Source organism: Mycteria americana, chromosome 12, assembly GCF_035582795.1.
Source record: "Mycteria americana isolate JAX WOST 10 ecotype Jacksonville Zoo and Gardens chromosome 12, USCA_MyAme_1.0, whole genome shotgun sequence".
In the NCBI taxonomy this organism is placed as follows: domain Eukaryota; kingdom Metazoa; phylum Chordata; class Aves; order Ciconiiformes; family Ciconiidae; genus Mycteria; species Mycteria americana.
The window spans coordinates 11763988-11776638 of NC_134376.1; the positions used below are offsets into that span (position 1 = coordinate 11763988).

Genomic DNA, 12651 nt, shown 5'->3' on the forward strand with positions numbered 1-12651 from the left:
AATGGTTTTATATTTTGATCATGCAGGTGTTCTTACAACTACATGCTATGAAGCCATTAAAACACACTGCCACAGGTCTAGTAAAAAGGGCTTGTGCCCTAGTCTAGAACAACTCTAGTTCATTATTAGAACTCTAAGACATGGTACAGCTAAAATAACTTCACTACTAATACGACTAACAGGCACAGAGAGCATAACAACTAGAGTAACTTATGATTAATTAGGGTACCATGATTTACGGGTTCTGGGTTCTATAAGTCTGATCCAAAGTCTTATGGTGCCATAGGAAACATTTTTTTTTTCAAGGAGCTTTAATCACCCTTCTGCTTTCCCTGGTTCTGGGCTCTCATTCCAAGCACATGCCACTTAGGGTCAGATTCTGATCGCATGGACCTGAATCCTGCAAATGTTAGATTCTAGCCTAAATCCTTTGGGCTTTTTTGCTATAGCGGAATTCTCAAGGAAAACCCCAGGAACTCAGTGAAACAAGAAACTTGTACCATAGTTAGTCAGGATTAATAGCCCATAAAATAAATCATTTTTTGATGTTATTATTTCTCCACATGTATAGCACTAATCATGCAAAATATTTAAGCAGCTTTTTAGCCGTCAGATCAACAGGGAAACTTGCATAATCTTAAGTGCCTGGCAGGACTGGACCTTAAATGTCTCTAGATGCAAGAATAAGTATGGAACAGATTCATTTTTTGCAGTATTTTCAGCACAAACTGCATCACAAAGTGTTAAATAATAAATAATAGCAGAGAGAAGTATACACAAGGGAGGAATGATATGATTTCAGAGGAGACTTGAAAGGGGATGTTGATGAGGTGGAGGTTTTAAGAATTAAATATTAAAAACCAAAAAGGCTGGTTTTGGCTGGGACTGATTGTTTTTCTCTGCTGAGAAATAAAGGGGCTTTCTAACCTACCTCCTGGACAAGGATGCAAGGCTTACTGTCAAACCGTTCAGTGGAATCATCACTGTACTTAGAGTCTATTTTTAAGAGAAGGCAAAGGATCACAATTAGCTAACTACAGCCCTCTCCAATTCCAAACGTCTGCTTTGTCCTCTGCCTCACCTTTCTGTTTATTTACCGCTTAACAACTCCACACGGAGTTGGCCGAAGTTCCTGAAGCACGGCAGCAATATAGCCCCCTCGCAAGAGCAGGTGGGAGAGGAAGGGTGACGTGCCATTGCAGAGCCCCAGCACACCAGCCCCTCTTCCCCAGGGACACCAGTAGCCAGCAAGGCCGCAGCGAGGCTATCACAGCCATGCCCCCGAGGAAAAGGGAAGCGGCTTTAAGCATCAGCCCACACCGTTAAATCATGCCATAATGGGCTTATTTCCTACATTTGGTGGCAGCATAGTATTCAGGATAATATTATCGTTACTTGTGCAGGTTACTGCCAAACCGAAAGACGGAGATGAGAGAGTTAAATAAAAGGGATGGGGAGTGAATCACTAAAAAGTCTTTCCCAGAGTCAGTTCTCTGTTTGGGGGAAGTTATTTTAATTTTGTGTCTCGCAAACGACCCGCAGCCTCGCTGTGTCCTCTGGAGCCAGCCTGACTGACATTATAACAAGATTTTTAAATAAATCATGTGCAGGGGCAGCTCATGTTTAGCAGACATAAACGTAGCCCCGCTCTGAAGCGCGCAGCACAAGTAACGCTGTACCTGTGCACAGCGCGCCGGGGTGAGGGCAGCGCCCGCTCACGCCCATGGCTTAGCGGAGGTACGGCCCCATGGACACCGCTCCGCCAGGACCTGCCTTTGCCTCACAGGTAAGTGAATCTCCGGAGAGCGCTAGCCTGTGAGGGGAGCAGTCACCGGCAGAAGGAGCGCTCTACTTATCGGCAGAGCGGCGCCCTGCTTTCCTCCCTCGGGGCTGCCACCGGCTCCCCCGAGACGCCCACCTCGGCCTGGAGCCCGCGGCGTGGCCGTGTGGGGTTGAGGCTGCCCGGCGCCCCCGCTTCGTCTCCCCCGCCCTGGCCGGGCGCCCGGGCGGGCGCGCGCTGGCCGTTACCCCCCTCAGCGCGGCGGGAGGGGCGAGGGGGGAGGGGACGAGGAGGCGCTCCCGCGCTTTTGGAGACGCACCTGTGGGGAGCGCCCGCCTGGGCGGGAAGTGTCTTATGTAAGGGATGGCGGGGAGCGGGGCCGGCGCCACGGCGGGGCTGAGGGGGGTGAGGTGGGGGCCGGCTCCGCGGCGGGGCTGATGGGAGGGGGGAAAGCCCCACAGAGGGGCTGCGCGGGAAGGGGAGGGCGCCGGCCCCTCAAGAGGGGCTGCGGGGGCCGGGGGGTAGGCCGGCGGGCAGCCCCGGGTCTCTGGCGCGCAGCCTCCCGCGGGCGCTCGGAGGACGGGCTGGGCTCGGCGGGCTGCCTCGCCCTCGTTCTCCACCGCACGCTGCCCGCCAAGGCGGATTTCCCCTTTGGCGGCAGCCCTTCCCCGCCGGCTGGATGCCGCGGCGAGTCCGTCCAGCCTCCCGCGCTCTGCCCTGGCAGCCGTCGCCTCCCGCGGGCTCGCCCGGCTCCAGGCGGGGCTCGGCGGGCGCCGTGGCTGGCTGAGGGAGTTGTGCGGGAGACCGCGCCGGGCTCCGCGGGGGAGCGGAAGGTGGGTGCCCCCGGCGCCTGCACGCTGGCACCAGGCGGCGCGGGGAGGCTCCTCGCTCGCCCTCTCTCCTCCTTCCCGCCCCTGCAGCGCCCTCGCCTCAGCCCTCCCGCCTCGTGGCCCCCTCCACGCCCCTCTCGCCAGCCCCTTCTCCCCAGCCCGCCACGCAGCGCGGTGCCCCGCACTCCCGCCGCCACCTCCACCCCTCGCTACTCCTCCTCCTCCCGCGCGCTCCCTCTCCCGCGCACTCCACTCCACAAGTGCCGCGCGCTCGCTCCTCCGGAGCGGAGCGGCGACGGGCTGCGGACACTGCCCGGGGGGCGGCGGCCCCCGCCCGGCCCGGCCCGGCCCGGCTCGGCCCGGCTCGGCCCGACCCGCGCGGGGCTGTCCGTGGTGCTGAAGGCGAGCGCGGGCTCAGCGGACGCCCGGCCCCTGACGGTGCCCCTTTATGTTCAGCTCCTGGCGCAGCGCAGCATCCAGCAGCTCGAGCGGCGGCGGCGGCAGCAGCAGCATCGCTGAGCCGGGGCTGGGAGGCAGAATGGAAGGCTTTATTCGGCTGCTCTTCGGCTACTTGGTGGTGGACCTTCTCACGCTGGTGTGTCGGGCTCAGGAGAAAGCTGGCCAGCAGCTGGGGAGCTTCGTGGTGCTCTCAGGAGGAAACCACTCCAGCACTGGGGAACAGCTAGACCCCTCCGAGCCACCTCCCACTCCGGACTTCTGCAGGGGCTACTTTGACGTGATGGGGCAGTGGGACCCCCCCTTTAACTGCAGCTCGGGGGAGTTCATCTTCTGCTGCGGCACTTGTGGCTTCAGGTTTTGCTGCAAGTTCAAGAAGACAAGGCTGGATCAAAGCACCTGCACAAACTATGAGACACCATTGTGGATGAACACTGGGAAACCTCCTTCCCGCATAGATGACCCCCTGCACGACCCTACCAGGGATAAAACCAACCTCATTGTCTACATCATCTGTGGGGTTGTGGCAGTCATGGTGCTGGTGGGGATCTTCACCAAACTAGGGCTGGAGAAGGCGCACAGACCCCAGCGGGAGCACATGTCCAGGTAAGGCTGAGTGCCAGGCAGCAGGGTCCCCTACCCTCCTACCTCCCACCCCTACCCCTAAAGAGTAGAGAGGAGCCCATGTGTTCCTGTTAAACAAACAACTCCTGCCAGGCAGGATGCATTCCCCTCAAGGCAACCGAGAGAGACCAACTTTGGAGAGCAGAGCTCCTGTGGTTCCCCAAGCCCAGGTTATCAAAGTACATGCATATTGAGGAAGACTAGAAATAATTGTGGAGTCTTCACAGACAGCAGTCCATTTTTATCTGCATTGTCTTACCCTCTCCCCAACAAGATCCAGCAAGTGTTCCCGGATATACTGTGCATGAATAGGAAAACAAAAAAATCCTGAAACCAGCAACACTGAATTATAGAAAGCCTGATGGGTTCCCTCTTCCAACTGTTTCAAAGCTTGGAAAATGTTTTTACTTCTCAACAGAAGGATGTAAACAAATGTCAGCTCACCCTCCCTCTCCAGCTGCAAAATGGTTTTGGCAGGACCTTCCCTACTCCCCCAACCCTTGCAAGTGTGTGAGCTATTTGTAAAATTTCTAAGCTGTGAAAATGAGCCAGGGTGGAAGGGAAGAGGGAGACACAAAAAGGAAAAGCTATTGTAGAATTTCTTAACAATTTTTCAGTTACTGTTGAGAGGTAAAAAGTGGAATATGAAAGTCTTGTCTCATCCATATATTTGTGTGTTATGCTCTGTATCCACAGTGTAATGGCTGAGTTCTATCAAAGAGAACCTCCCCCACCTAGAGTTAGGCATGCTGTGTACCGTCTACTCCAGATACTGGCTGCCTAGTGGTGGATAGGCAGGTGGGCAACTCAGGACAGAGGCCAATGGCTTTAACAACGTATTCCAAACCCAGATTGTCACAGCAGTTCAAAATCAAGGCATAACACATTTTTCAAGTTTGCAGTCTGTCTGATTCTTTATGCTAATCCCAGGCACATGAAAGTAAAGCAGATGGGGGAAAGGCATTAAAAAAGGCAAACAGCTCCATTAAAGAGTCTAAATAGATTCCAGCATATTGGGCAACTTTAGTGATGAAATTCAGTTAAAAGGATACTTTCTACTGGACATGCAGAAAGCTTCCTCTTGCCCTGATTGGTAATGGTGTAGTTCACAATCTTTAAAGCTTAGATGAAGAGTCATCCTTTGAAATATATTCCAAGAGATCAACTCAACACCTGGAGCCTTATTTGTTACGGAAGTTTCTGCATGACTTTTTGATTAACTGCTTATCCTGAAATGAACGGAGAAAGCCACAAAAATACTCCTGCAAATGCATCACCAGTTCACTAGCAATTATTTGCTATTTATAAACTGGCTGATAAGGATACGCTTTTACTACCGAGGAACAAAGCACATTGCAGAAATTTTAGTCAACTTAACACTGTGTGTCAGTGCTACTCCTGCAAAGGTGGTTTTTGTTGAGCAAGGTATAATAATCCTTTAGACATTTTGAATATTCTCAACTACTGAATTGAGAAAAAGAATACATGGGTCCCCATTTCTTTTTTAAATCTTACTCTTAAACTGCAGAGCTTGTTTGGAAAAAGCTCTCCCTTGCTTCAGCTTCTTTCTGTAGTGTCTTCATGCAGGCAAAAAGGCAAGGCTGGTAACAGTTACAAAAACCAGGACAGAGTGAAGTTGTAGCCAATCCCTGTTTATATATGGCTTAAATAGGTCCTATCTCTACTAGTAGAAATATTTGCTATCTAAAGTACAGGTGTGAAGTATTCTGAAAGGGTATTCTGTCTTAGTTTATGGAAACAGAATTATAGGGGATTGGAAAATCACTCTGAAATCCTTCAGTCATGTATGCATAAAGATTAGGTTTCTGAAGTGGTTCTTAGAAAAGGTCGTCTGTTACCCTGATTACTTAACAGTGTCTGAGATCTTGTACTTTTCTTGCCATGAAAATGTTCAAGTCAGGATTATATAGAAACTTGGAAAGTCATGATCACATGGAAAAACAGTCACCCACTCAGTACACATAATAGCTAGTCATGTTCTGAAAAAGCAGTGCTATAGCTTTTTATTTTTTTAAAAAGTTCTCACACTCCTATTACAGCTGTGGGGTGGGCTTACCATTAATTTGAAAAGGAATTAGATTTGTAAATCCCTTTGGCAATCTAAAAATCTGATCATTAAGTGAAGAACTGAGGTAACCTTTTTTGTCCTCAAATGTGTGTTTAAGTAAAATATTCCATCCTAGCTCATTTTATACTATTAATGTTCTGAAAAAAAGGCTGCAATGCTTAAGAAATAAATAATTTTTCTGTTTAAACAGTTAATAGTACCAATAATTAAAATAATATGTAGCCTATATTAATATTGATCTTCTTTTATAACTCATCACTACAATATCAAAAAAACAAAACCAAAAAGAACACTTCTTATGCTTTTTTCTGTACTGAACCTTATTAATAAGCGAAAGTATAATGCATTGAGAGTGTTAGATAGGCCAAAACAAAAGTACTAAGTGTTACTCCATTTTGGCTGGCAGCAAGAAACACACGGAGGCTGATTTGTCATCTATTTCCTTAGCTAAGATTGTCTTCTTTCCCTTCCCTAGTCAATGGCCACATGAAACACTTGAATCCACTTCATTCCTATGAACAAATTCACCTATGGAAGGGATGGTACTGCTTATCAAAAAAGACAATGCATAATGTAAACTGATCTTTTTTTTATGAGGGCTGATTTTTTAAAAAAGGTGAACAGAATACAACTAGTGTAAATTATGTATTTCCATTTTTTATTTACTAAAAATATTTAAAAATATGAACAGAGACCTAACACATGGAAATAAGAACATTGACATAAATAGGAAGCAAAGCTATGCCACACTTATTAATTCCTTGCATTATTTCATCTTGCAGTCAGTGAATCTGCTGTTGAAGTAAGACACCAGTGTGTATAAGAGTGGTACAATGTTAATAAAGGAAACTTCACAGGCTTGGCAAGCATAGTTTCTATACATTCACCTTTCATTACATTTTGTTTACTGCTATATCAATACAAACCAAGAACACTCCATTAATTTCACTGAATTTTCCTGAAATATTTGACAATGAAAAAGCATTGGGGAAATGTATTTATTTAGTGAAAACAATCCATAGGAAAAAAATCTCTATTGGGCAAGTCCTTTCAGGAAAGAAGTCAAAATTTGTCCTTTTTTAGAGAGCTTGTTACTTCCTTTTCTTTTGAGAAAAAAGGCCAAGTGTGGCACTGTTGACATTTTCTTTCTTGTTAGATCAGTGCTTTTCAGTAAAACACTCTTACTGTTGGCATGGAACTGTAAATCTGGAAGATGAAAATGGAGAGGGCAGTACAGTATTAACTCTACATGGCATATTTTGCTTTAGACATCATATGATAATGTTTTGTTTATATAATTCTCCTCATTTTTAAATTTGTTACTTGACATTAAAAGGAGATAAATATTCTCTTCAGCTACAGTGTCCAAGAACTAAGCAGTAATAGTAGTATCCAAACAGAGTAACTCTTCCTTTACCCTCCTGCTTTGTAAGAGAATAAGGAAATAAGATGGTGTATGTTATCAGATACGGCAAAGGGAATGAATGTGGCAGTATTGTGCCTGAATGGAAACAGAATTATCTGCCCCCTGAAGCAGATCTAGAAGCTCTGTTAGGCATATGAGGGCAGCGTGTTCTTGTTGCTTAAGACTACATCAATGGGACTTCCAGGCTCCATCAGTTAAAGTAGAGAATTCTCTCTCAAAAATGAGTAGAAAAGGGAAAAGCTTTACTTCTGTTTCATAGAGGAGATTTTTCTGTAAATAAAACCACACCTTTGTCTTCTTCCCTAGTCCTTGTGGAGAATGTGCAAACCAACCAAGAACTGAAAGGACAATATTTACAATCATGCTCGTACGCTATAGGTCCTGGTTTTTTGAAGCAGTGCTTCTGACAGTACGTTAGCAGCCTTCCAAGTATTGTGAACCATCTGAGCTCTTCTTTCTTTCTTCGCAATGTGCTGAGCTCAAGAGTTAAGCCTTTTGTTGATCATTCAAAAGGCAAGTACCTGGGGCCAAAAATAGTCTGACTTGCCAAAATCCTGAATCCTATGTGTGAAATTATTTCCCTTCTGGGTTTTGACCCAGTTTTGGAGGCAAAAAATGACAAGTGACCTTTCATGAAATAACCTGTGTTTCAGCTTCTTCAAGTTTCTTCCCTACCCATAAGGGAAATGCCTGGCTCCACATGCTTTATAACACCTGAAAATAGCATTACATATCCAAAGAGAAAAATCTTATGGCAAGACAAATGCTGACGTTTGGTGATAGTTGGATAGTTCTTGGCCATGAACTCCTGTGTGGGTAGCATTTCTCCACTTCTGTAACAGTGCAATCAATATGAATACACAGGACCTAATGATATTGCTACCTGATTAGAAGGTTATCTTGTATTTTGCATTTCCTTAAAAAATCATTAAATATAGCAAAGCTGTAGATAAACACCCTCTGCATATATAATTTTTCAATGGGACCCACTCTAACAATGTCTTCAGATAATGAGCAAAATCTGTATGATGATATTCAGGTGAGACAAATGCATGAAGGTATTATAACAGTCTGTTGGCCTGTGTGGAATTTTTCGAAGCAAGCGTCTATTCAAGGATTTTGTCACGTACGGGGGCACAAACCTCCCTTTATCCATTTCATTATATGGGCAAATCCCTAAAAGAACAAAATGCAGGTACAGCATTTCCTTTGTACTTCAGTGATACAAGCTGCTACACATTTTTAACTCTCCCTAACATCAGTGGAAGATAAGGACAAGCTCTTTGTTATGTGAGCTATTCTGCCCTGAGAAGATTGTACAACTTTGGCTAACACAGTATAAACATAGGTGCTGTGTTGTTAAAAATAGAACTTGATGGTGAGTAGTTCCTTTTTCTTAATATAGTGGGAGTTGGACAGCTAATTCCTTAAAACCCCTTTGAAAAAAGCCACCCTAAAATGGTAGAAAACTTAGTTGGCATTTTTGCAGACAGGCACTAGTTAATCTGCTATCATACAGGGTGTTATTTAAAGTCTACAGTGAACAATATTTACCATCAGATTAAGGGCAATGAGGAAAGCATTTCTGAAAACCCGCTCTCACAAAGTTGGGAAATACTAATCTGTGTATTACAAGATCTCACAGTTTTAACTCCCACACTGAAGTTAGGAACTTTCATTTGTATTTCTTCCCTTCCCAGAAATGTGTCCAGCCGCCTCTGGAATTAGACTTAATATGGATATCAATAATTTCCTTTGTATAGAGACATATTTGCATAAATTGACTAGATATTAATGGTTTTGGTCCCCACTTATTTTAAACTGTGTTTTGCAATATAATGCTTTCCTTTTGCATAATTTTCTACATACTTTTGTGAGATCTCTTCTATTGAATTTTTATTTTTCTGCTATGTAGGCCAGCTCTGCTATTTGTGCTGTATAAGCATTGCTTCAAATGAGAGCATTGCTCTGATACCATTAATCATTTGGTTACTGTCTTTGACCTTTTACAGTATCAACAGAGTATTCTGTAACATGTTGATCACAACTGTAACTAATATTTTAATGACATAATGCTAGCCATAAACACAATGAAACATCAGTATCGTTCAGCTGTGTACCAAAGCAATGTTCCTGCAACCTGAAACCAAGATCCAGTTCAGGATTCCTCTCTGTCTGTAACTTAAATGAAGCTACTTTTTAATACTTAAAAGTACAGTGCTTCTTGATCAAGAAATCATCATGTCACAGAAGTACAGTGGAGGAGCTAGATGGCACTTGCCATGGCTTTCACCAGTGAATGTGCTTATTTTTATTTATTTATTAATTTATAAACTAGTCTTTCTTGATGCAGTGTCTGTGACACTGTATATAATTTTGCAGAAAATTAAACTAAACTGGGCACAGTGCCCAGAAAATGCATCCATTCCCTTAAAAAAAAAAGCTCAAAGGGTCTAAAAATTAAAACTAGTAAAACAAAAAGGAGGCAAATAATGGTCAGTGATGCATTGACCTGAATAGAAAAGACTTGCATTGAACCCTGAAGACACTGGTAACACATACCATAGCTTTCCTTTGCCTAAGGCAACAGCTTCTGCAGGTGGGCCAATTATTTTGTATGGCACAGTAGTTCAGCAGGTAGCTATATGTCATATACCTAAGGGCTAATCCTGCTACTACAGAAGTCAATGGTAAAACTCCATAGCCCAGAATCACAGAGTTAGGTGTTGCCATGCTGAGAGTTTCAGAGCTTAAAACTTAGTCACTAAGTCTGGGTCCACAAGGCTGATACAGGTATGTGTGCTTATCTGTATGCCTAAGAATGGACTTAAACTCAGCAGGACACTCAGCAGTGAAACCAGTCCTTAGAAAATACACCAGAGCAGGATGGATGTGTCTTTCTTTCAGATATAGTTACTGCCTGCAGCTCTGCAGAAAAAGTCCACAACCAGCATCAGGTTGGGCCTGGCCTAACTCTTAGGAATCCACTTGCTTGCTCCCTCTTTGCTAGTGTAAAGCTTTAATCCTGTTTCTGAACTGGCTTCAAAGCAGGAAGGGGTGTTCCTGTGCAAGCTTGGTTACTTCCATCTTAACGATAGGACACTCACAGAAGTTAGAAAAGACATTTTTGATTTCCCCTTCTGGATGGGAAGAATTTAAATCCCTGATCATGAAGCGTGCTATGCCTACTGGATTTCTACATGAAAATCAGGTGACCTTTCAATTTTGGTGACATTTTTGAATGAAAATGGCCAAGACCACTGCATTGTGTGGCTGCTCTGTGCAAATGCACGTGTGAGAATTTATGTTGACAGGCCCTGATGGTAATCTAGGTATGAAGATAACTAGTTTGTAAAAGTTATAGACAGGGGCTAGGTGCTGAGGTGCTCAGCTTGACCAAGATGGCAATGTTACAGAGCACATGCAATGGCAGAACTCTACAAGTCTCAACAAGCCTAAATTATGTTTCTACAAAGCCAAGACAGCTAAAGAACTTAATGTGTTTCTGTGTATTACTGCTAGCACACTGTCTAAGACAACCTAAAAAGAGCGTTAGGTGCGAAGTCTCACAATGAATCTGATTCCCTGATGCTGTGAATGGAGCTGGTTTCTCCAGCAGACATTATGATGGACTGCATCTCAAACTAAAAAAAAACTTGGAATACATTGGTAATACCTTACAGATTTTGCAACAGGTTCATTTTGATTTTGTTTGGTTTTCAGGGCTCTTGCTGATGTTATGCGACCTCAAGGTCCTTGTACAACAGATCATATGGAAAGAGATCTAAACATTGTAGTACATGTGCAACATTATGAAAACATGGAGACGAGACCTCCTCCAAATAATTTACGTAAGTTGCATTATAACTTTATCAATAATCTGGAATGCTGGCACTAAAATGAGCATTATGAAACAAATATTGCTGGATGTCAAATGAGGATCGACAGTATATGGGTTCCTCCAAATTAGAAATATTCTTTATTTCAGAATTAGAAATATTTAGGATTTCCTAGTGCAAATAGCGCAACATTGAGCGTGCCATTTTGAATAGAAAAATTAGTTATATTTATTTGTAATTAATTGTCTTGGTTGACTAATATTGGTTTTGTATCTTTGTCTCCTTCTAACTGGTGTTTTTGCTCAGCTCATCAAGCTATGCCTTATTCTATGTTTTGTTATACCAAAATACAAATAGTTACGTTTACAGCAAGATTTAACAAGATGTTTCATAGGGCTGTAACATCCTATAAGAAAATGGTCTCATTAAGCTGTTATATCATCTCCACTAGTAAAATAGTTACTTTCCTGGAGAGCATCAAGTTGTATGTGGTTTTCACTTTCTTATTTTTTTTTCTAAGGGAAAGGCGAGAGGAAGATTATTATTTTAAGTTTTAAATAATATTTTATTCTGTATCTGCTATTACGTGTTTATGCTACTGAAGGCAAGGAAAAAGTGCACCTTGGAGCTTCAGAGGAAATATGGTGACATTTCAAGTGGTTCTGAAGTCCTAGGCAACTTATTTCTCAGTCTTGTATGACTGCAGTCTTGTACTGACCACAGTACAGATCTTTCTCATGCTCAGATACGTTTTCCTTTTGTGATGAACAGTTCCACTGCAATTTTAATTTGCATATATATTTATGTATTTTATATTAAACTATATCTTAAATATATAAGTATACACGCATAGAAATTATAGATAATATATTTACAAATTCAAGTTCAATATATTTATAAAAGAAAAGGGTATCATTCAGGAAGGTTTAGATTGTTAGGCAGTGGATGGCTTTATTCTGTGTTGCAGATCAACTTGGATGTGCATTTTACTGCAAATATACTTTTACTGCATTGGTATTTGGATTTTGAAACATTTAAAGTATATGCACTAGTCTTTTCCTTATCTTTCTGTAACTACAGAAAGCAGAAAATTTGCTTATATTTGGACAAAGAATGAGTCCAAATATAAGCAAATATATTTGGACTGCACCGTGCAGTTATTGTGAGATTTTACTGCTTTCTTTTTGGGGAAGGGTGTAAAAACAATGGGAAGAAAATAGATTTAGGTGCTGCATGCACTCCTCATACTTGTTTTGTGGTAGAGGCTGACCGTGATTTCTTATGCGCATGGTTACAGAGTAATAGGAGAGAATTAAAGCTGTGACCTCTAATAAAGATACCACATATAGTGAAGTGTGATACCTGATCTGTCTGCACTGCTCTCCAGCAAGGTACTTCCACCTGGGCCTGTGCAGTTCTACACTGCAGAGGGGGAAGTACATACATACTGCAGCATTGCATCCCTAATTGTATAAAAACACATCTGGAGGGGAACTTATGCTTGTCTCTCAATCAAAGGTGCTCTAGCCCCCTGGAGCTGAGGTGGTGAACTTCTGAAGGTTTAAGGAGGATGGGAATATGCACTACATCCTTCTTTGCTTTGTGTA

At 43.5% G+C, this 12651-nt stretch overlaps 1 protein-coding gene across 1 annotated transcript in view; it reads left to right on the forward strand.

Moving 5' to 3' along the window:
* Positions 1–2143: 2143 nt before the first annotated feature.
* SHISA9 (shisa family member 9) overlaps positions 2144–12651 on the forward strand; it is a 191493-nt gene continuing 180985 nt past the window's right edge. The window contains 6 exon segments of the mRNA XM_075514830.1: positions 2144–2185; positions 2225–2270; positions 2273–2427; positions 2429–2613; positions 3067–3672; positions 10929–11056. Of these exon segments, the coding sequence (XP_075370945.1) occupies positions 2144–2185; positions 2225–2270; positions 2273–2427; positions 2429–2613; positions 3067–3672; positions 10929–11056 (1162 nt within the window).